At 44.5% G+C, this 23,725-nt stretch overlaps 1 protein-coding gene across 1 annotated transcript in view; it reads right to left on the bottom strand.

The window, feature by feature from the left end:
• The window catches only part of NFX1 (nuclear transcription factor, X-box binding 1), a 1,622,551-nt gene that overhangs the window by 407,284 nt on the left and 1,191,542 nt on the right, over positions 1–23,725 (bottom strand). The window contains exons 18-19 of the mRNA XM_044065583.1: positions 17,498–17,522; positions 6,110–6,159 (exon numbers count right to left, since the gene is read on the bottom strand). Coding sequence (XP_043921518.1) covers positions 6,110–6,159; positions 17,498–17,522 — 75 coding nt within the window. The remainder of the gene's footprint in view (positions 1–6,109; positions 6,160–17,497; positions 17,523–23,725) is intronic.

Here is a 23,725-nt window from a genome sequence, read left to right as displayed (position 1 = left end):
AAGAAAGTAGGCAGGTGAATTGCTTGATTTAGAGACACCCTGGATATCACTTTTGGCATAAATGAAGGATTGGTTCTTAGAGAGACTCTGTCCTGATGAAAAATGAGAAAGGGAGGTACTGCCATGAGGGCCTGTATCTCAGAGACTCTTCTTGCTGAGGTAACTGCCAACAAGAAAACCGTTTTCCAGGAGAGAAATTGCATTTCTGAAGATGCTGCTGGTTCAAAAGGAGGATGAGTTAATTTTTCCAAGACGAAGTTGAGGTCCCATGCAGGTACTGGTGGTTTTCTGGGAGGCTTGATATTCTTTATCCCTCTTAGAAACTGTCTTAGCAAGGGATGCAAAAACACAGGTGGGTCACAGTTGTATTTTGCGGAGATTGCTGAAGCGTGAATTTTTATGGAAGAATATGAGAGACCACTATGAAACATTTCTGCCAAGTATTCTAATATCTGTGGTACGCTCATTACTGATGCATCCTGACCCTTGTTGGTATTCCAGATGATGAATCTCTTCCACTTGGCTGAACAGGTTTTTCTAGTGGAAGGTCTGCGTGCTTCCAGCAAGATTTCTTGAACTTTTTCTGAGAGAGAGATATGGTTAAAAGTCATGGAACCCTCCAAGCTGTCAGCTGTAGTGTTTGCAGGTTTTGATGAATAGTCCTGTAATTGTGCTGAGTTAGAAGCAGAGGCCATTGAGGCAAGGGCCACGGTTTGGTTTGAGTTATGCTCAGTAGCAATGGATACCAGTGCTGCCTTGGCCAGTCTGGAGCTATCAAAATTCCTTTTGGTTGTTCTGCTTTGATCTTCAGTAACACCTTGGTCAGTAATGGTAGAGGAGGGAATGCATAAATTGTTACGGAATTCCAGCTGGAGGAGAGAGCATCCGTTCTCCAGGCTAGAGGATGGTGCGTCCTTGAGCAGAACTTCTCCAGGTGATGATTGAGGTGAGAAGCAAAAAGATCCATGTCCGGTCTTCCCCATACACTTGTTATTTGTGAGAAAATGTGTGGATGCAGCATCCATTCGTGCAGATCCAAGAAATTTCTGCTCAGCCTGTCCGCCAGAACATTGTCCTTGCCTGGAACAAACTGGGATTGTAAGTGGATGTTCAGTTTCAGGGACTTTTCCCAAAGAGTCATTGTTAGTCTGCAGAGGGGATACGAATGAGTGCCCCCCTGCTTGTTTATATACCACATGACAGTGGTGTTGTCTGTCCTTATTAGCAGATAACCTTGCTGAAGAGATTTTTCGAAGGCCTCGATTGCATGTATCACTGCCAACATCTCTTTTTGATTTATGTGCAGATGCCTTTCCCTGGGAGTCCACTGCCCTTGAATGCATCTGCCTTCCATGTGCGCCCCCCCCATCCATGATCTGAGGCGTCTGTTGTAATGGTTTGACTTGCTTGAGGCTTGTTGAAAGACATGCCTTTGTTTAATTGACTTGCTTGAGCCCACCACAAAAATTCCCTTTGCAGGCATGGAATGAGTGGTATTACGTCTTCTAGATTGTGGCTGTGCTGAGGCCATAAGCTTTTTAGGTACCATTGTAGCTTTCTCGTGTAGTCTTGCCAGAGGGATCAGAAGAATGCAAGATGCCATGAACCCCAGGGCCTGCAGGATCTTCCTTGCGGTCAGCTGGGTGAGCTTTGCTAGGCCTTTGAAGTAATCTGGTAAATGTTCTTGTTTCTCCTCTGTGAGGAAAGCCATTTGTGATTGTGCATCCAGTTTGGCTCCTAGGAAAATAATCTGTTGGGATGGCAGTAGTCTTGAGTTTTGAATGTTGACTGTGTATCCCAAAGCCTGCAGTAATTGAATGACATAGTCCAAGTTTCTTATCAAGGTTTGTTTGCTGTCTGCTTGTATAAGGCAGTCGTCCAGGTAAGGGTAAATTTGAATCCCCTGGAGCCTGCAATGTGCAACTACTGATGCCAGGCATTTCGTGAATACTCTGGGCGCAGTAGACAAGCCAAACGGCAATGCTGAGAATTGATAATGCTCTGTTCCTGCAAGAAATCTGAGGTATCTTCTGCAACTGTGTCTGACTGGGACATGCAGGTATGCCTCCTTGAGGTCCAGAGTAATCAGCCAAGACCCCTTGCCCAGCATGGGAAGGAGTTGCTGTAACGTCAGCATTTTGTATATTGGCACAATGAGAAAAGTGTTTAGAGCGGACAAGTCCAGAATAGGCCTCCATTGCTTTTCTTTTCTTGGAACAAGGAACAGTCTTGAATAGAATCCCTGGCCTTGCTCCTGAGGAGGAACCTTTTCTATTGCTTTTATTTGTAACAGCTTTGAAACTTGTATGAGTGCCTCTGCCCTTTGATTTTGTGGCAGGTTTGGCATGCCTTGTCTCGTTGGTAAGGTATGGAAGTGGAACTTGTAACCTTTGTCTACTATGTCCAGAATCCATTTGTCCTTGGTTAAAAATGTGCCAGTTCTTTGAGAATAAGGATAATTTTCCGCCTAGAGGTGCTTCTCTTTGAGCCTTGGTCGGCGGTGTGAAAGTCAAGTCATTGTGATTGTCCTTGTGGTGCAGCTGAACTCCCTGCGCCACTTCTCTGATTTGGTGGTTGCCATTGACGGCCCCTGTAGGAGCCTCGGTATTGCCCTCTATCTCGAGCACGCCTGTTTTTTCCCCTTTGAAACTTGTCAGTGTCTGGAAAGGACCAATTCTTTGAAGGCCAATTCCTGCTGAATCTGGGTGGCTGAACCTGGAGGAAATCCTGGACTGTCTGTACTGATTTAGCCTTTTCCTCAATAGACTTCAACACATCTTGTGCATTAGCACCAAAAAGCTTCTGTTTTTCCAGAGGTGCATCTAGGAGTTTCACTTTAACATGGTCTGGCAGTGGCTGTTCTTTCAACCAAGCATGTCTACGTATAACGGCCCCTGTCATAGCTGCCCTACATGAAGCTTCCAATGCATCATAACCACACTGAAGAAAATGATTGCTAACCTGCTGAATGTTATGAACCAAATCCTGCAATGCCTTTCTATCTATAGGCTCAGGAGAGGCTAACATTTTCTGAAAATCATCCATTAAGTAATCCTGGTACTGAAACATATGAAACAGACAGTTAAGTGACCTCATGGCAAGGGTGGAAGAGGTATAAACTTTTTTGCCCCATCTCTCCAGGGACCTAGATTCCCTGTCCGCGGGCAAAGGGTTTTTGGCCGAGGAAGTAGCCACTCCTTTGGGCCCCTGAGAAATAGTTTCTAGATCCACAGAGTGGGCTTTAAAGAGATGCTTATGAGTTTCAGGAACCCTGTAATATCGGGTCTGGCTTGACAGGAGCAGGAGGGAGAGAATCAGGGGGAAGCACTGGAGTCTGAGTATACATCATCCAAGACATCCAACACTGGAGGAATAGTTAATGGTCTGTGCTGGGGTAACTTAAGGAAGGTACGTAGCCTTTTCCTGGAGTCAGAGAATTCCTGACCCTGCCACTGAAAATGCTCTCTCATGGAGTGGAGAACTTCTCCGAAAGAAATATCCTCTGGAAGGGAGGCAGAAGGAATGGATTCCTCAGCATCAGAATCCTCGTAGGCCTGGAAGGATTCTTCCTGGGTATCTGAGTGCTCTGAATCCCTAGAGGCTTCATCCGAAGAGAGGGTATCTGTCTGCTCAGTTCTAGGCCTTTTATCTGCAGGCGGCTGAGAACCTCTGTCTGGATGCAACTGAGAACCTCTGATTAGAGAGATTAGGTCTGCAGCTAGAGACATGATCTGTCTGTCAGAAGAGGGGCCCTGGGAAAAAGATTTAGGAGGATGGGCCTTGGCCTGGCTAGCAGCCTTAGCACGTGCGTAGGCCTTGATGGACATGGAGACTGGAGGCCTAGCTGCCCCACGTGCAGGAGTAACTTTATCCACTGGTATGGTGTCAGGTAAATCTAGAGCTTCGGTTTCGGGTGGAAAATCAACAACCGGCACCAGGGAAACCTCCGGGACCGAAGTACGCATTAAAGCGGTGTCATCGGCCTGGAGCGGTTGAATTACCGCCTCCGAAGAGACCGATTTATTCGAGGAAGGCTTAGGCGTGGTATCGGTGGACGATGCGGGCCGAGGATGTCGGTCCTGGTCCTTGCGTTTTTTGGAAATATGTGCTGTCGGTTGTTCCAACGACATGATATAAGCGAAATTTTCGCCAAAAAAGTCTTCGGCAAATTCTGCCCGACACCTGAGAGTGCGCTTATTAAAGCAAGCACAGGCAGCACAGGCCGAGACGTCGTGGTCTGGGCCCAGGCAGGGAAGGCAGTAAGAATGGAAGTCCTTATAAGGTATTTGTTTACCACAAGACAAACAATTATTAACTTTTTCAATTTTTTCTGACATCGGCTGAGGCAAGAAAAAATGTTCCCCAACGGGGTACTTAGCTTTTTGATGACTTCGGTAACTGAAAACACAGGAGCTGACCGACCGGCAGTTGCGAACTGCTTCTGCTTCGGGCACCGCGCGGCAAGAAAGACCGAAGAAGACGGCGTCGGTGGATACCTTTATACCCAGGCCACTCTGACGTCGGGGAGGAGGCGACATCAGCCGACGCCGGACCCAGACTTTGGAATCCGTCCGACCGAAGGGCTGCCTGAGGCAGGACAACACCATATGTCAGGACTGCAGTTGCATTCTTGAAGGACATCCTCTACCACATAGCTTATCTGCACAAGCAGCAGAGTTGATTGCCTTGACACGAGCATGTACCTAAGCAAAGGGTAAAAGCGTAAACATTTTTACAGACAGCCAGTACGCTTTTTCTACTGTACATGTTTTTGCACAACAGTGGAAGAATCGAGGAATGGTGACATCTACTGGCAAACCGATTAACCATGCACAGTTTATTTTAGATTTGTTAGATTCTATTCAGTTGCCTCAGAAAGTAGCTATTTGTAAATGCATAGCTCATACAAAACAACAAGATAGGATTTCAAAAGGCAATGCGAGAGCTGACACAGCTGCAAAGCAAGCAGCTTCAGAAGCATTTCTTTTGAACGAGAATTATAACCTTCTGAGATTTTAGACTTAGAAATGTTGAAAACAATGCAGACACTTACTACACAAGCTGAAAAACAAAAATGGAAAAAACGAGGAGCAATTCTCAGGGAAGGGCTGTACATCTCCAAAGAGGGAAAACCGATATTACCGTCTAATTTATTTAGATATGCAGCTTTGTTGAGCCATGGGCAGAGCCATGTCTCAACAGGGGGGATGGTACAGTTAGTGAATCGGGTATTCGCTACGTACGGGTTTACAAACTACACTAAAAAATTTTGCCTGTCATGTCACACTTGTAATAAACATCATGCACAAGGGGCATTAAAGCCCAAGCAAGGGAGTTTCCCTACACCACCTTATCCATTTCATACTATCTGTATGGATTTCATAGAATTGAGCAAATGTGAAAATAAAAAGTACTGCCTTGTCATTGTGGATATGTTCTCCAAATGGGTGGAGGCCTTTCCGACTAGTAAACCAGATGCAGCCACTGTTACAAAGACCCTAGTTAAAGAAATTATTCCTAGATTTGGCATACCGGAAAGGATCTACAGTGACAATGGTACACATTTAGTTAACCAAACTATACAACAGTCGAGCCGGTATTTTGGGATTTCTTTAAAACATCACTGTGCATATCACCCTCAATCTGCAGGGTTAGTAGAGAGGCACAATGGAGTTTTAAAGAATAAGCTTAAAAAACTCATGGTAGATGCACAGAAGAACTGGGTGTACTGTTTGTCCCTGGCACTGTTGAGCATGAGAACTGTTCTGAATGCAAAAGGATTGACACCTTTCGAAAAGATTTTCGGAAGAGCTTATTATATACCTCAGTGGAAACCTCTCATGCCTGCAGACCAGGAAGCAGATTGGACACTTACAGAGTATATGAGGAGTATGCTAAATAACAAACATCTTTTACAGTTTAATTGTGTTTCAGATAAAGACCAAACCAAACCATCCAATGTAGCAGTAGCCCCAGGCACTTGGGTCTGGGTGAAGACAATCAAAAAGAAGAATTGGACGACACCAAAGTGGGAAGGTCCGTATCAAGTACTGCTGAGCACTCCCACAGCAATCAAGATTGCGGAACGTTCATCTTGGATTCATTTGACACACTGTAAACTAGTCAAAAACTTTGAACTTGATAAAACTCTTGCTAATGCTGAGCGACTTCAGCAGTGTTACATAATCATCTTAATAACTGCATTAGTGACAATGTTCTTTTTGCCGTGGCTTTTGCTGTGGCCTTTCTTTTCTTCAGCCACACCAGCTAGACTGAACAAACGTGATTCAACACTCATAGACTGGCATCCGAACTTTAACACTTACCAAGCAATCAAATATGTGTATGCTGAGACGTTTAATATTTCGAATTGTTGGATTTGCACAGCTATACCAACAGCATACGGGGGATTATTGTTGGCTGCTGTCCCCCTAGGGGTCAATGAGACCTGGGAAAACTTGATTTTTGAGACTACACCTGTAAAATCTAGAGACAAAATTGCATTATTCCTACCTGTTACACAAACAGGAACTGTATGCTTTTTTAAGAATGACACGATTCAAGTAGGTTGGAGTAAATGTAATGTAAGGGTTTCTTATAAATGTTATATTAAACCTAAAAATGCTAAAAATGCAGAAACAATTTGTGATGCAGACTATGACTCATACTTTGAGTCCTTGCATAAAACTGTCAGTGATATACAACATAATCCTGTTCTTTTAAAGCAACTGTCTATTATAGATAAGAAAATGTTTCATGCAGGGAAGGTGTATATCAATACTAAGGTAGAAAACTGTTATTTCATATGTGGGATAAAGGCATACAAATGGTTGCCTGAGAATTGGTCTGGCAGTTGTTTTTTGGGTTACCTGGTCCCGGCCATACAACACACTACAGCTTTGCCTCATGGGAGAATTCGAAATGTCAGAGACATCGCAAGGAAACCTGAAAATTCAATCAAGAAACCTGAAAATTTGATGGGACAGATCGTAAGCAGGCTGGAGAAACCATAACTCCATGAAAGACAAAAGTAAACTAGCACACATGGACTTGAGTGACACTATCATATCCTGGGCTGGCATAGCACCTGCATATGGTGCAGTTAAATCAATTTGGGAACTGAGAATGCTATCCAAACTTCTCAAGGTCATGAGCGATGCAACTTTTTCCGCTCTTGAATTAATGACTGATGAACTAAATGCGATGAGAACTGTGGTGCTTCAAAACCGCATGGCTCTTGACTTCACCCTAGCGGCGAGAGGTGGTACGTGCACTTTAATTGAAGATGAGTGTTGTTCGTTCATTCACGACAATAAACATGAGATCAACGATCATTTGGAAGTGATTCAGCAAGTGTCAGACATGACCAGGCCAGGCCAGACTGACGGACTTTTTCCAGAATTTGTTTGGGGGAGTGGGGTTCCATCCTAATGAACGTCCTGATTGCCATTTGTGTGGGATTACTTTTGTTAGGAGCATGCATTTGCTGTGGTATTCCCTGCATGACAAAATTAATCAAAGATTTTATAGACATGTCAGTTTCTGAGACTTTGCATCAAAGTACTGAAATTGAAGAACTGTTGAAAAAAGAAAAACTTTCATAAGTTTAAACTGAATGACTCTCTTAGCTGCAAATCCTCAAAGGAAGAGGTTAGGAGAAGAAAAACTGTTTATGCTTTTGAAAAAGAATAAAAAGTATTAACGGGGGGAAATGTTAGAAAAATATGTATTAACATATGTGTGTAATGCCTATTTTAACTAAGGGAAGATTAACACGTTTTTATTCTATATGCAGCATTAGTTCTATTTGAAACTGAAAACATGCTTTTCTGAAATTGTGCTTTCTGACACTGCAAGATGCACTCTGACCTAGTTTGCTAGCACAGCAAAATACATGTTTATGCTTTGGAAATGTACTGGAAAGCAGGTGATTTTCTGCTAGGTCAGGAAATTAAATAGAGAATAATAATAATAATTTCTGTAGATCCATTCATTATGAACAATAAGCTCTGTTCGTGCTAAAGTAAAAGTGCACAAGCTGCAATTAAGTTAGATACTATAAACAATGAACTGCTTCAGAAATCTGTACTTGCATTGTGCTCGAATTAGCCATAGTACCTAGACTTGTAACATCACATAGCAAGAAAGTTATAACTGACCAGTGGTCGTCAAGGCCATCCTGTTTACTGAAAAATCATTTTTAAACTTTGAAGAGTCAGCTAGAAATGTGAGAAACATCTGTAAAGTAACAGAATTGTGAACTGGTGGTCTGCTACGTCAGCCGTAGTGGGCAATGCCTTGAAAGAAAGGTATAATAACTGCGACACTTCCCGATTTTAGTCAGACAAACTCTAATTGCATTTTTTGTCTCCTTGCGCAAGAATAAAGATACCTGAACTGAACCTTATGCTATTGGTCTTTTGAAGTATTTTCTTTGACACATGTAATAGCCGTTTTGGATAATGGAAAGGACCCATTTGTCTGTGGAGATACTTGTCCAAGAGGAAAGGGAAGAAGATAAGCACTGGGAAAAGGGCATGTTTGAGAGATTTGCCAGGTAGAGATAGACCTGGCTTGCCTTAAAAGGCAGTCTTTTGAGCGGGTGTTTGATGAGGTCTGGAAGATCCCTGTCTATGAGCCCCTTTCTTATGGGAAGGAAGGAACTGAGCAGTTTCCTTCTGACAAATTGTGTCTTGGAAGGGTAGTTCCTGTGGTATTTAGGTACTGGAGACACAAAGATGCAATTCAGTCCCTTAAGCTGTTTCCCTTTGTCATGTAGGGACTTGAAAAAGACCGCAACCATCAGCACCAAACAGGGCATCACTGTCCAGAGGCGCATACATAATTTTAGCCTTGATATCATCAGACAAAGGCTGGGGTCTCAACCATTAGTACTTCCTCAGGACAGAACCCGAAGCTGCAGGCAATGCAGAGACCTCAGCTGTGTCCTAACTGCATTTAAGAGAATATCTAAGTACCTGGGCTGAGACAAACAAAGAAGCAAGTTGAGCATTAGCTGGAGAATCAGGAGCGACTGATACCAGCCGAGAAGCTTGGGAAAGCAATGCCAGGACATATTTCGACATATGAGTTTAGTAGTTGCCAACTCTAAAAGCCACGGTAGAGGAAGTACACACTTTTTTTCGCTATCCTTTCCAGCATTTTGCTATCCTTGTCAGAAGGGAGCAGATTAGTAGATGGAAGAAGTCTAAAAGGTTTGTCTGCAGAGAGAAAAAGTACAGTTTTGTACCTACCATAAATGTAGATGTCCGATAGGTATGCATCTGCAGTCATCACATATGGGTTGTCCTGCCTCAGGCAGCCCTTCGGTCGGCCGGATTCCAAAGTCTGGGTCCGGCGTCGGCTGATGTCGCACATTCCCCGACGTCAGAGCGCCTGGGGTATAAAAGCATCAGCCGACACCATCTTCCTCAGTTTTTCTTGCCCCAGATGCCAAGTGCCCTCTAAGGAAGGCTAAATTTGGAGAGATGCATTTAAAAATCCAAACATGCACAGTAATATAAAAACAAATACACCATAATAGATCCCCCCCCCCAGCTAGGTATAAGAGGGGAAGTACCCAAGAAATACCACAGAGGGGAAGGAGGGAGGGTAAACCTGACTGCAGATGCATACCTATCGGACATCTACATTTATGGTAGGTACAAAACTGTACTATGTCCTTCAAGGATGCATCTGCAGTCATCACATATGGGTAGAATACCATAGCCAATCTGGGGGTGGAGGAACTAAGTAAAGGATGGTGTAGCTAAAATACCCTGCAGGACAGCCGTAGCAAAGCCTGCTCTGGATCTGGAATATAAAGGTAAATTGTAATGCTTGGCAAATGTATGCACGGAGCTCCATGTGGCAGCTTCTAAAATGTCCTTGGTGGCCACCCCTCTTAAGAAGGCTGTGGAGGTGGCTGTGGCTCTTGTGGAATGAGGTCTAATGTTAGCTGGTACAGTCTTTCCATGAAAGGAGTAACAAAAGCGAATGCAATTTCCTAACCATTTTGAAATTGTCTGTTTGGAAATTGCTTTTCCTTGTGTACCAGCAGCATATGCTACCAACAGCTGGTCAGTTTTTTTGTAACTTTTAGTTCTGTCCAAGTAGTAGCGCAACTGTCTGTGTATGTCCAGGGTGTGCAGAAGTTTCTCCCCTTTGTTTTGTGGATTTGGAAAGAAGGTAGGCAAGTGAATAGCTTGGTTTAATGAAACCCTGGATACCACCTTTGGCATAAATGTAGGATTGGTTCTCAATGAAACTCTGTCCTGATGAAAAATAAGGAATGGCTGTACTGCCTTCAGGGCCTGTAACTCTGATACTCTTCTTGCTGAGGTTATGGCCAGAAGGAAGGCAGTCTTCCATGAAAGGTACTGTAGATCTGCAGATGCTGCTGATTCAAATGGAGGTAGCGTTAGTTTTTCCAACACGAAGGTAAGGTCCCAAGCAGGTAGAGGTGGTTTCCTTGGAGGTTTGATGTTTTTGATTCCTCTTAGAAACTGTCTTAGGAGAGGATGAGAGAAAACAGGAGGATCAGTATTGTACTCTGCTGAAATTGCTGAAACATGAATTTTAATGGAAGAGTAAGACAGACCATTGTGGAACATTTCTGCCAAATATTCCAGGATATGCGCTATGCTCATTACTGTCGCATCTAGGCCCTTTGTGGTGTTCCAAATGAGAAATCTTTTCCATTTTGCTGAATATGCCTTTCTTGTGGAAGGCCGGCGAGCTTCCATGATAATATCCTTCACTCTCTGGGATAGCCTATCCTGAGGAGGAGTCAAGGTATTTTCCAGGCTGTTAGTTGCAATGTTTTCAGGTTGGAATGCAGAGTTTTGTAATTGTGCTGTGTCAGTAGAAGTGGCCATAGAGGAAGAGGCCATGGTTTCGTACGTGACATGCTCTTTAGCAGTGGGTACCAGTTCTGTCTTGGCCAGTCCGGAGCTATCAGAATCACTTTTGGCTGCTCTGTCCTGAATTTCAGTAACACCTTGGTCATTAATGGAAGAGGCGGAAATGCATACACTGTTAGATTTCTCCAGCTGAAAGAGAGAGAGTCCACTTTCCACGCTTGTGGGTGGTATGTCCTTGAGCAGAATTTCTTCAGTTGATGATTGTGGGGGAAGGCAAATAGATCTATGTCCGGCCTCCCCCATGATTGTGTTATCTGTGGAAAGATGTCTGGGTGCAGCATCCATTCGTGCGCATCCATGAAATTTCTGCTTAAGCTGTCCGCCAGTATATTGTCTTTCCCTGGCACAAACTGGGCTTGCAGCTGTATATTGAGTTTCAAGGAAAGATCCCATAGATTCATTGCCAGTCTGCAAAGAGGGTAGGAATGGGTGCCTCCTTGCTTGTTTATGTACCACATAACTGTGGTGTTGTCTGTCCTTATTAGTAGGTGGCCTTGATGCAGAAAGAGTTTGAAGGCCTCGATTGCATGTATCACTGCTAGCATTTATTTTTGATTTATGTGCATGCGTAGCTCCTTTTGTGACCACTGTCCTTGAATACCTCTGCCCTCCATGTGTGCTCCCCAACCTAGGTCTGAAGCGTCCGTTGTAATAGTTTGGGTGGCTTTTGGCTTTGTGAAGGGCAACCCCCTGTTGGACTGGCTGGCCTGAGCCCACCACTGAAATTCCTTTTGAAGGCATGGAATGACTGGGATCAAAGTTTCTAAGCTGTGACTGTGCTGAGTCCATAAACTCCTTAGGTACCACTGTAGTTTTCTCATATGCAGCCTCGCTTGTGGGATCAAAAGAATGCAGGATGCCATGTAACCCAGGGCCTGCAGGATTTTCCTTGCAGTCAGCTGAGTTTGTCTTGTCAGATTCTTGAAGTAATCCGGTAGTTGTCTGTTTTTCTTCTGTGAGATAGGCCATTTGGGTGGTTGTGTCTAGATCCGCACCCAGAAAGGTTACTCTTTGGGATGGAACAAGTCTTGATTTGTGCATGTTGACTGTATATCCCAAGGCCTGCAGAAGGTTGATGGCATAATTTAAGTCCTTTACCAAAGTTTGTTGGCTGTCCGCTTGTATAAGGCCGTCGTCCAGATATGGGTATATTTGAATCCCCTGAAGTCTGCAGTGTGCAATTACTGATGCCAGGCATTTCGTGAATACTCTGGGCGCAGTAGATAAGCCAAAGGGCAATGCTGAGAATTGATAATGCTCTGACCCTGCAAGAAAACTGAGGTGTCTTCTGCAACTCTGTCTGATAGGGACATGCAGGTATGCCTCCTTGAGGTCTAGAGTCACCAGCCAAGACCCCTTGCCCAGCATGGGAAGGAGTTGCTGTAGAGTCAGCATTTTGAATTTTGGCACAATGAGATAAGTATTCAGTGCGGACAAGTCGAGAATAGGTCTCCATTGATTTTCTTTTCTTGGAACAAGGAATAGTCTGGAATAAAATCCTTGGCCGTGTTCTGAAAGAGGAACTTTGTCTATAGCTTTCATTTGTATTAAATTTGATATTTGTTTCAAAGCCTCTGCCCTTTGATTTGGTGGCAGATCTGGCATGCCTTTTCTTTTTGGCAATGTGTGAAAATGGAACCTGTATCCGTTGTCTATTATTTGCAGTGTCCATTTGTCCCTTGTAATGCTGTGCCAATTTTTTGAGAATAAAGAAAGCTTTCCGCCTAAAGGTGCTTCTAATTGAGCCCTGGTTGGCGGAGTCAAAGCAAAGTCATTGAGTCTGTCCCTGTGCAGCAGTTGTAGGTCCTGCACTACCTGTCTGGTTTGGAGGCTGCCATTGACGGCCTCTGTAGGAGCCCCTAGCTTGCCCTCTACCTCTGGCACACCTGTTCCTGCCTCTCTGAAATCTTTCTGTGTCCGGAAAGGACCAATTCTTGGTAGGCCAATTTCTGCTGAATCTTGGTGGTTGGACTTGAAGAAAATCCTTAACTGTTTGTACAGATTTCGCCTTTTCCTCAAATTTCTTTTGGACCTCTTGAGCAGTGGAACCAAATAATTTTTGCTTTTCCAGTGGAGCATCCAGAAGCTTAGCTTTAACATGGTCTGGCAGAGATTGTTCCCTTCAGCCAAACATGCCTACGTATGACTACACCTGTCATTGCTGACCTACATGAAGCTTCCAATGCATCATAACCACACTGCAAGAAATGGTTGCTAACCTGCTGGGAGTTATGTACCAGATCCTGAAGGGATTTGCGATCAAGGGGTTCAGAAGAAGACAGTTTCTTATGCATTTCTTCTAACAAATACTCTTGGTACTGTATCATATGAAATTGACAATTTAATGCCCTCATAGAAAGAGTGGCAGAAGTATACACTTTTTTACCCCATCTCTCTAAAGCCCTGGACTCCTTTGCAGAGGGGAGTGGGTTCTTAGTAGTAGCAGCTGCAACCCCTTTAGGGCCCTGGGAAATAGTTTCAGGATCAGCAGAGTGGGCCTTGTAAAGAAAATTATGTGAGTCCAGGACCCTGTAATACCTATCGGGTTTAACAGGAGCCGGAGGCAGAGTGTCAGGGGTTATACTAGACTCAGAGTACACATCATCAATGACATTTAAAACAGGAGGAATAGCCAAAGGTCTATGCTGAGGTAAATGTAGAAAGGTTCTTAATCTTTTCCTGGAATCAGAATATTCCTGGCCGTGCCATTTGAAATGCTCTCTCATAGAGTGAAGGGTCTCCCCGAAGGATAGCTCTTCAGGAGGGGAGGCTGAGGGGATAGATTCCTCTGCATCCGAATCCTCGTAGGCCGAAAAAGCCTCCTCCTGGTAGTCCGAGTGATCAGAGCCATCAGAGGCCTCCTCTGAGGAGTGGGGATCAGGGGGGTCAACCCTGGGCCATTTGTCTAGAGGGGGTTGAGAGCCCCTGTCCGGCTGGGGCTGAGAGCCCCTGATTAAAGAGATAAGGTCCTATGCCCAAGTTAGGATCTGAGAACTAGAAGTGGGTCCCTGAGGAATAACCCTGGGAGGCACAGCTTTTGTGTGTTTAGCAGCTTTAGCCCTGGTGAAAGCCTTTATGGACATGGATGCAAGAGGCCTGGCTGCACCACGTGCTGGTGTAGCTTTGTCTAGTGGAATGGTGTCTGAAGCTTCCAAGACACCAGTTTCTGAGGGAAATTCAATAACCGACTCGGCAGGGGCCTCCGGGGCCGAGGCTGTCGGTTGTACGGTTTCAGGGTTCGGAAGTACCAAGGACTCTGTATCAGCCGAGACCGAGACACTGGCGGCAGGCCTAGCCATGGTTTCAGCCGAAACTGCGGCCCGCGTGTGTCGGTCCTTGTCTTTCTGTTTCTTAGTTAAATGTGAAGTCGGAGTCTCCGACGGCATTTTATATGAAAAACTAGCCCCAAAAAACTCCTCTGCGAACTCCGACCGACGTCTAAGAGTGCGTCGGTTGAAGGAAGCACAGGCTGAACAGGCCGAGACGTCGTGGTCTGGGCCTAAACAGGGGAGGCAGTAAGAGTGGAAATCCTTATGAGGTATTTGTTTCCCACAAGTTAAACAATTATTAACTTTATCTGACATCGGCTGAGGCAAGAAAGAGTCCCCAACGGGGTACTTAGCTTTTGAAGTCTTCGGTTAGCTGAATTACAGGAGCTGGCCGACCGGCACTTGCGAACTGCTTCTGCTTCGGGCACCACGCGGCAAGAAAGACTGGGGAAGATGGTGTCGGCTGATGCTTTTATACCCCAGGCGCTCTGACGTCGGGGAATGTGCGACATCAGCCGACGCCGGACCCAGACTTTGGAATCCGGCCGACCAAAGGGCTGCCTGAGGCAGGACAACCCATATGTGATGGCTGCAGATGCATCCTTGAAGGAAATCTGCAAGATCTGCTGGAGGACATTTAAATAAAAACTTGCTATCCTCTAGTACTTTACAGTATCTGTCTGGATGTTTTGGGGCTGGAGGTTGAGAATCTGGACTTCCTCACAGATAGAGAAAGGCATCCAAAAAAGCAGGGAGAACAGGAGGGATGACCGAGGGATATAGACAGCTCACCTGCAATAGGTCATATAATCTCTTTTTGACTTCTGATACTTGGCTACTTCCCCATTTGAAGAAATCTCTCACTCTAGTAGTAGTTTCTCCAAAAAACAAATCTTTCTCAGGAGAATCCCCATTGTTAAAATCTAATTCTAAGGAAGCATAGCCTACAAGAGAATCTGAGATTTGTAGATCAAAGATTCATCTGATGAAGAGTCTTCTTTTCCAGGAGGCTCCTGTTCTACAGCTCTCTTGGGAGTGGAGGAAGGAAATTAAGGTTGAGCAGAGGATGGAATTAAACCCAGAAAGGCATTTAGGATTCCCTGTGAGAAGGCCTGCCAATCTGAAGAAGGACCCTGGGAAGAGGAAACAAGTCAGGAAGATCACCCCTAGGTTGGGAAGAAACAGCCAACATATGCCTAGACACTGGTTTGGGCGTAGGGACAAATTGAGATGGAGGAGCTGGAGGGGCAACGCTTGGGATATCTGAATAAGTGGGCCGTGGTTCCCCCTTTACTACTCTCAATGGACGTCTGTGATGCCTCTCTGGATGTGCTAGTGGCACTCTCCCAAATGGCTTCCGAAATGGCACCTGCTGCAAGTTGGGAATTAGAGATCAAACAGGCCTCCGGGCCTTCACTGGCCTCAAGAGAAATGTCCGGATCCAGAGGCGCAGTTGAATATTCGGGCCTGATTGTTTTGGCCCTCTTCGGTGACTCACCAGATGGACCTGCTGTGCCCTCAATACCAAAAGCTAGCCTCTTCAGCCATTGATTCTCAAGGTAAATGTTCAGAACCAACAAACAGCTATGAAGCATCTTGGGGACAAATGCCTGACAAATCTCTCAAGACTTGCAACTGTGCTCGGACCCTAGGCAAAAGAAACACTGATCGTGGCTGTCTGTGTGTGGAATCTGACATCCACAAAGGCACTTGCCTTTACTAGATGACATTAACCTCAAAAGCATGCAGCAGTAAAAAAGAATAAAGATTTTCCCCAATGGGGCACTTATCTGAAAACAGCAAATACTTGGTGATCAAACAAATGGTAGTAGCTGGCATTTGGACTGGCGGCAGAGAAGTTCTGAGGAATGGCACATGGACTATCTAGCCTGTTTTGCTATGTGCAAAGTTGTACATATCATGCAGAAGCAAAAGTCTTTTGTATACTGAATGGATGTTCGGGTTGCCTAGGCAGAGAATACTAAAGGTTACAAATAATGCAACATAGGAATATAGAAGGACATCTGCTGGCATAGTTCCCTATTACGCTGTCGCAGACGCAGGGTGTCGAATAAGTCTTTGTCGAACAGTAAAATGCAAAAAGGCAAAATAATGAAGTGGCTGTTTAGCGAATTCTTTCCCTGGGAGAAAATTTGTTTGGCTACTTTTGCTACTTCGCCTTTTCGGCACTTTAGTGCGATCTCAGAGTTGGTATATATAAGTAGAGGGCATAGCCCCCCAAGTCAGGGGTGTGGGGGGGGGGCGAAGCCCCCCACATTAAGTAACATTTTACTGTTTTTGTTTTTTTCTTTTGTTTCGGAACAGTGATTGTTTTCCATTGGAAAATAATCACTGTTCTGAAGTTTCGACGTTGTAAGCTTTCGCTTACATGCGGTCAATTAGCTGCTGTTCGCTCTTCTGAGAGTGCGATATGATAATATAGACCCACTGGCACAACTATATCTTGATCAAGGATGACATACAAATGACTTAGGCAAGATAAATTAAAACCAAAAGATGACAGGTTAATATTGCCAGCTCAAGACAGTCGACTACTCCCATGACGGTTCGCAAAATCCATAGAAAAGACAGATGTACAGTAAAATGTAAGTTCTGCAGTACAGACCTAAAGCAGTTTAACATCTTGTTGAATGTTACAATTCTCTTAAGCAATGCCCATTTCAGTGCCCTCAACTTTAAGATGAAGGTACAAACAAAAGGGGAAAAAGCTCTTCCTCTCGCTCAAGTCATGGTGGGAAAAATACTTTCTCAGAGATTAAGACAAAAAAAAAAAGTAGCAATACACACATGGAGCACCAAAGTGCTTCAGCCCTGCCCAAAATGCAATAATGGGGTTCAGAAACTGAATGCTGGTACTGCCAGTTGTGAGCCTTTAACTCTCGCACCTAGGAAGTCTGCCTCCCCTTTGCCCCTCCCTAACTACTCTTCTGCTTATGGCTGAAGACTTGTATAATAAGAAACAATGTGGCAAAGTTGTTACAAAAAATCAATGTGAAAACATTACAGCATATAGGTAGCTGAGAGGCACTGGAAACATGAACCATGAAGCATTACTGAAAATGAAAAAACAATGATCACATGGAATCATCCAATACCAACAGCTAAGCAGGTGGAAACAAAGAAACCAGATAAACAAAAGTTATGTAACTTTTACTACTTATCATAGTTTCATAGGTAGGTACTAGACTACTGACCCAAGGGTCTAAGTAAGCCTAGCCAACAAGATTCCCTGGCTTTCGCCACCCAAGAAAATTACTTTCCTGTGCCCCTGTCGAGCAGAGTCACAGAAGTGATCCCCAAGGTGAATTTCCTATTTCCCATCCACTCATCAAGATTTTTTTTTTTGAAGAGTGCTAATGAGGAGTTTTGTTTAAAATAGATGGTTAGCTTGTTCCAGAGTATGGGAAGTCTCTGGGACAGGAATCTATCGCTCCAGCATGTTCTGTTTATTGTGCTGACAAGGTTTAGGTCCCTAGAGCATGCAGCTCTGAGGATTGGGATTTCTTTAAGTGGAGCATGTTCAACAGTTCTGGGTTTGACATAGCTTTGTATGTTAGGCAGAGATCACCTCAGAGCAGGTGATATGCTACCGAGTAAAGGTGGAGTTTTTTGAGACGGTCAGTGTAGGGCATTGGTTTGACGCCGGTAATCCTCTTTGTGAGGTACTTCTGCAGCCTTTCTAGCTGTTGTAGATGTCTTGTGAGGTACATTCCAAAAGGGGTGTTGTACTCTATAATGGGTCTAATGAGTGACGAGTAGAGGGGAACAATGACCTCTTTTTTCCTGGATGAGAACCCTTTTGTAATGAGGTGTGCCACGTAGAAGAATTTCCTGACCACTGTGGCGATGTGATTATCAAAGGATAGACTACTGTCTAACTGGGTCCCAAGGTCTCTTATCACACTTTCGGTGTTAAGTAGACTGCCACCTATGTGGTAGTTCATAGGTACAGAGTTTTTACCAAAGGGGATGACAATGTACTTTTTGGCACTAAGCTTGAGGCCATGGCTCTAACACCAGGCATCAGTCTTAAGTGAGGCCCTTCTGTAGGATGTCCACATCTTTTTGGGAGTGGATTATGGCTCCTAGTTTGCAGTCATCTGCGAACTTCATTAGCCAGAGACCTTCTGTGTTAGCCTGTACTTCACAGAAATAGATACCAAACAAGAGAGGATCCAGGACTAAACCCTGTGGTACTCCACTTGTCACTGGTTTGAAGTCGGAATTGGAGTCTGCAACATTTACAGTGTGGGTTCTGTCAGTGAGCCAGTTGGCAACCCATCTTGTGACACAGGGATTTATATCTAGCTTACTGAGTTTATCTATAATTCCAGAATGGGGGATGGAGTCAAAAGACTTGGCGAGGTCAAGACAGGCTGTGTGAATCCACCTTACCCTCGTCTACGGATTTGGTGACTGCTTCAAAGAAATCAATCAGGTTTAGGAGACATGATCTGCCTTTCACAAACCCGAACTGGGTGTGGTCCAGAGTTTGGATGTTATCAATGTCTTTGTTTATAAGTTCCATGGTGATACGTTCCATGGCCTTGCAGACCAGGCTCATCAGGCTAATAGGGTGATAGTACCCGGGGTCCATGGTGGCTCCCCCTTTATGGAGTGGGACAACTGTTGTTGTGCACCATTCAGTGGGCGCAAGGCCTGAAGTGAGGCTATGATTGAACATAGTACTTGGGTATGGAGCCAGTTCATTCTGAAGTCCATGTAAAACGCAGCCTGGGATATTGTCCGGTCCCATGGATGCTGTGTTCTTGGCTTTAGAGAGTGCAGTTCTTACCTGCATAGTTGTGATTACAGGGACTCTGCATTCTTCCAGTACAGATATGGGCCCTTTAGGGGCTGGGGTAAAGTTAGCACTGAACCTATATGCCAGGATGTTGGCATTATCAGTGGTTTCTGTAATTTTTGTGCTACTGCGCTGTAACACAGAGCAGATCTGGGTGTTGCCATTGAGATTCTTGACATAGCTATAGAAAGCTTTGTGGCTGTCCTTGGAATCAGTGGTGATTTTGTTTTCGTAACTAGCTTTGGAAGATTTTATGAGGGATCTCGGCTTCTTACTGAGGCTGACCAGGGAAGCTCCTCCACTCATGGGATTTTACTCTTTTGCAACAGTTTCTTCCTTCTGTTGTAGAATTTTTTTATGGCAGGGGACCACCAGATTGGCTTCCTTTTTTTGAAGGATAGGGTCTTGGTTCGGTTAGGGATAGCACGATCCATGCACTCATGTAAGTGCTTATAGAGTGCATTTGTGTAGGATTCAGCAGTCATAACTGTATTGTCCATCTGCATGGGTGTCATGAAGTTCGCCACTTCTGTCTTAAGACGCAAGAAGTTGGCTTTGGAGAAATTTATTACGGTGGTTTCCTTAATGGGGGGGTGGGGGTGTGATGTGGATATCTAGGGTGATTAGCTTTGGTCGGAGCTGACCCATGAGGCACTGACCTCAGGTGCGTAACACCGGTTGCTCATATTGGTAATGACTAGGTCTAGGATATTGTTGCCCCTGGTGGGGGTGTGGACAAATTGATCCAGGGCACTGGAATTTATGAATTCCACAAAGCACTGAGTGAAGGAGTTGGTACACGAGTAGTTTTCTCAGTTAATAGTGAGGTAGTTGAAATTGCCCATTATTAGGGTGCTTGGTTGACCGCTAATGTTTTCCAGTATACCAAGAAAAGAGTAGGTATGCTGGGGCATGGTGGGGGATCTGCAACAATCTACAATTTGGATTGTAGTTTTGCCCCGAGTTAGTTGCACTTGGACAATCTCAGATGCATTATGCTGAGCAACTAGCCTGGAAGTGTGGATATCCTTAATGAATATGGACACACCTCCGGCTTTAGTGTTCCGGTCCAGGTTAGATGGCCGAAAGGTGTGGTATGAATTATAGCTTGGTAATGCAGGGGGGGGTGCTCTCTGGAGCTTTGAACCAGGTCTTAGTCACTGCACAGATATACATTTTAAGGAGTGCCTCGAATGAGTGCATTTTGAAGTTTAGACTTCTAGCATTGAGTAGCATTCCCCTGAGTTTTTGCTTGCCTGCACCTGTTATGGTGGCGAATTTGTCATTTGAAACTTGCCTAAAAAAGGCACTATAGGAGTGGCAAGAGCCTTAGCCAGTATCCATAATCCCAGGGTCGAAAGGTGCAGGCCATCTCTGGCAAAGCATAGTGGTCTGTCGACCATGTCGTCCCAGGCAGACAGATACTGAATCCCCTTAGAACGACACCAGAAGCTTAGCCAATTGTTGAAGTCAATCATATTGTCCTTGTGCTGTGGTATCATTATGGGCGATGGCAGGATGCTACTCACGGCTAGTCTCATACCTGCCTGGGCTACAAGATGAGAGAGCTCTTCCATATCTCTTTTCATGTAGTCCAAGGAAGTACATCTCAGATCGTTTGCACCAACATGGACAATGACAGAGTCATATTTGTATTATTTTGTGGAGTGATCTGAGTGCATGGGTTATGTGGCGGTTCCTGGCACCCAACAGGCAACTGACAGTAACCTTCTTGTTCAGGCTGATGAGTGGGACATCAGTGTGCCTGACTATAGAGTCACCTATGACTAGTGTGTTGGGTATGTTGTTTTGCTTTATGGGCTGTGGTTGAGTGGCAGACTGAGTTTGTGGGCTATGTGTCATTTGGGTTGTGTTAGGGGGTGGAGGTTGCTTGCATTTCTGCTTTGGAGGTCTCTGTTGCTTGGGCAAATTATTACGGAGAGCCTCCACAAATGTTTTTGTGTTTCTGTGTGTGGATTTTGGTGGTGTAGGTTTAGTGGGACTATACGACGAGTATGGTGCCAAGTGTTTACCTTCTCCTCTTGACTGCCAAGTCCAGTCTTGGTTGGAGAGAGCTTTGTCTCCTGTTTGGCTAGATAAGTGCATCTCTCACAGGTTGTAGCACTGAGTGGTAGGAAGACAGGGCTGTCTGTGTACATGAAGCAATTGCTACATTGCCCAAAGATGTCCAGATTCATCAGGTAGACAAGAGAAAACAATGAGCACTGACCCTTGGACATGCCTAAATAGGTGCTGAAAAACTATTTTCCTCTAGACAAATGAGGAAAATGAGTACAAAAACTGTTTTCCTCTAGGCAAATGAAGAAGGTTGAGTGCTGTAGTAATTTGTAGCTTACTTAGTGCTTACAACAAGTTCTGAACAAGTGCTGAGCTCGAAGAAGCAGATTCAAGTACTAAAACTAAGAAAAGTACAGTTTTGTACCTACCATAAATGTAGATGTTCGAAGATCCACATTGCTGCAGTCCTTACACTTGGGTAGTCCGCTGTCCTCAGTCGGCCCGAATATCAAAGTATAAGGCTGACGTCGGTCAGGGCGCATTTGACTGACGTCAGGACATCAGGGTACAAATGCGCATGACCAACGTCATATCCTCAGTCTTTTCTTGCCCCAGATGTCAGAAGACCCTAAAAATAAAGGTCAAAACCAAAAGACAGCAAACAACCAACCAACCACCCTTGCATTAACTATACGTACAATATATACAATATACACAAAATGTACAACCCAACCCACACAACCACCTCTAACTACAGAGGGGAAGGAGGGAGGGTAAATTGGACTGCAGCAATGTGGATCTTCGAACATCTACATTTATGGTAGGTACAAAACTGTACTATGTTCTTCATCTCACATTGCTGCAGTCCTTACACTTGGGTAGAATCCCAAAGCAGAGGTAAGGGAGGATGGCTAACTACAAGGAAGCAGGAGCTGCCAAAATGCCCTGCAAAACAGCAGTGGCAAAACCAGCCCTGGACTTAGAGTAAAGTGGCAGGTGATAATGCTTAGAGAAAGTATGCACATAACTCCAAGTAGCTGCCTCCAAAATATCCTTGGTTGCCACTCCCCTCAAAAAAGCTGTTGAAGTGGCAGTAGCCCTAGTGGAATGAGACCTAATCCCAGCAGGAATCTCCTTGCCATGATGGGAATAACAGAAAGCAATGCAAAACCCAATCCACTTAGAAATAGTTTGTTTTGATACAGGCTTGCCCTGAGAACTCAAAGCAAAAGAAACAAACAACTGCTGAGACTGCCTGAAACCTTTAGTTCTGTCCAAATAATAACGCAACTGCCTGTGGACATCTAAAGTGTGCAAAATCTTTTCCCTTTTATTTTGGGGATTTGCATAAAAAGTAGGCAAATGAATAGTTTGGTTTAAAGCCACACTAGAAACCACCTTAGGCATAAAGGAAGGATTAGTACGTAATGATACCCTATCCTTATGGAAAATCAAGAAAGGCTCAACCGCCATAAGGGCCTGTAATTCAGAAACCCTTCTTGCAGAGGTAATGGCCAACAAAAAGCAGTCTTCCATGATAAATATTTCAACTCAGCAGTAGCTGCAGGCTCAAAAGGTTGTAGAGTGAGTTTCTCCAACACAAAATTGAGATCCCAAGCAGGAGTAGGAGCTCTTAGGTGGGGTCTTATATTCTTTGCCCCTCTAAGAAATTGCTTGAACAAAGGATGAGAAAACAATGGTGGGTTGCAATCATAGTGAGCTGAAATTGCTGCAGCATGAACTTTAATAGAAGAGAAAGACAAACCTTTGTCTAGCAACTCAGTAAGATATTGAAGAGCCACACACAAATTAGGCTCAGAAACATCAAAATCTGTTGCTGCACTCCAAAACAAAAATCTCTTCCATTTGTCTGCGTACACTTTCCTTGTACTAGGCCTCCTCGCTTCCAAAATAACATTCAAAACTTGCTGAGGAAGTGGAGGCCCACTATGGTTCAAAACAGAATATGCCAGGCTGTTAGGTGCAGAGAGTGAAGCTTGACATTTAGCAAATGGCTGTCCTCCTGCGACAACAGGTGTGGAATCGAAGGCAAAGGCCATGGAGGCTTCTGTACCAGACTCCTCAGTAATGGGTACCAGTGTTGTCGAGGCCAATCCGGAGCTATTAAAATCATCGTTGGCTTGTCCTGTCTGACCTTTAGAAGTACCTTTAGGAGGAGAGGCAGAGGTGGAAAGGCATACACATGAAGATTGCTCCAATTGAAGAAAAGAGCATCCACTCTCCAAGCTGTGGGATGAAACCTTTTTGTGCAAAACCTTGGCAACTGATGGTTTAGTGGAGAAGCGAACAGATCTATGTCTGGAGTTCCCCATGACACTGTCAATTTCTGAAATACATGAGGATCCAATTTCCACTCGTGGGGATCCATAATTCGTCTGCTCAACACATCTGCTAAGGAGTTCTGTGCTCCTGGCAGAAACCTTGCCTGAAGATTGAGCTGTAAACTGAGAGCAGTCTCCCACAAAATCATTGCTTGCCTGCATAGAGGATAAGAATGTGTTCCCCCTTGCTTGTTGATGTACCACATGACAGTTGTGTTGTCTGTTAGAATCAACACCTGCCCTGGAAGAAGTAATTCCTTGAAAGCAATTAATGCAAACTGGACTGCTAACATCTCCTTCATGTTGATATGTAGATGTTGTAGTCTGACAGGCCACTTGTTTTGTATC

This window comes from Protopterus annectens, chromosome 3.part0, assembly GCF_019279795.1.
Source record: "Protopterus annectens isolate FY-2018-M chromosome 3.part0, PAN1.0, whole genome shotgun sequence".
In the NCBI taxonomy this organism is placed as follows: Eukaryota; Metazoa; Chordata; order Ceratodontiformes; family Protopteridae; genus Protopterus; species Protopterus annectens.
This window is presented reverse-complemented; position numbering and strand designations above follow the sequence as displayed.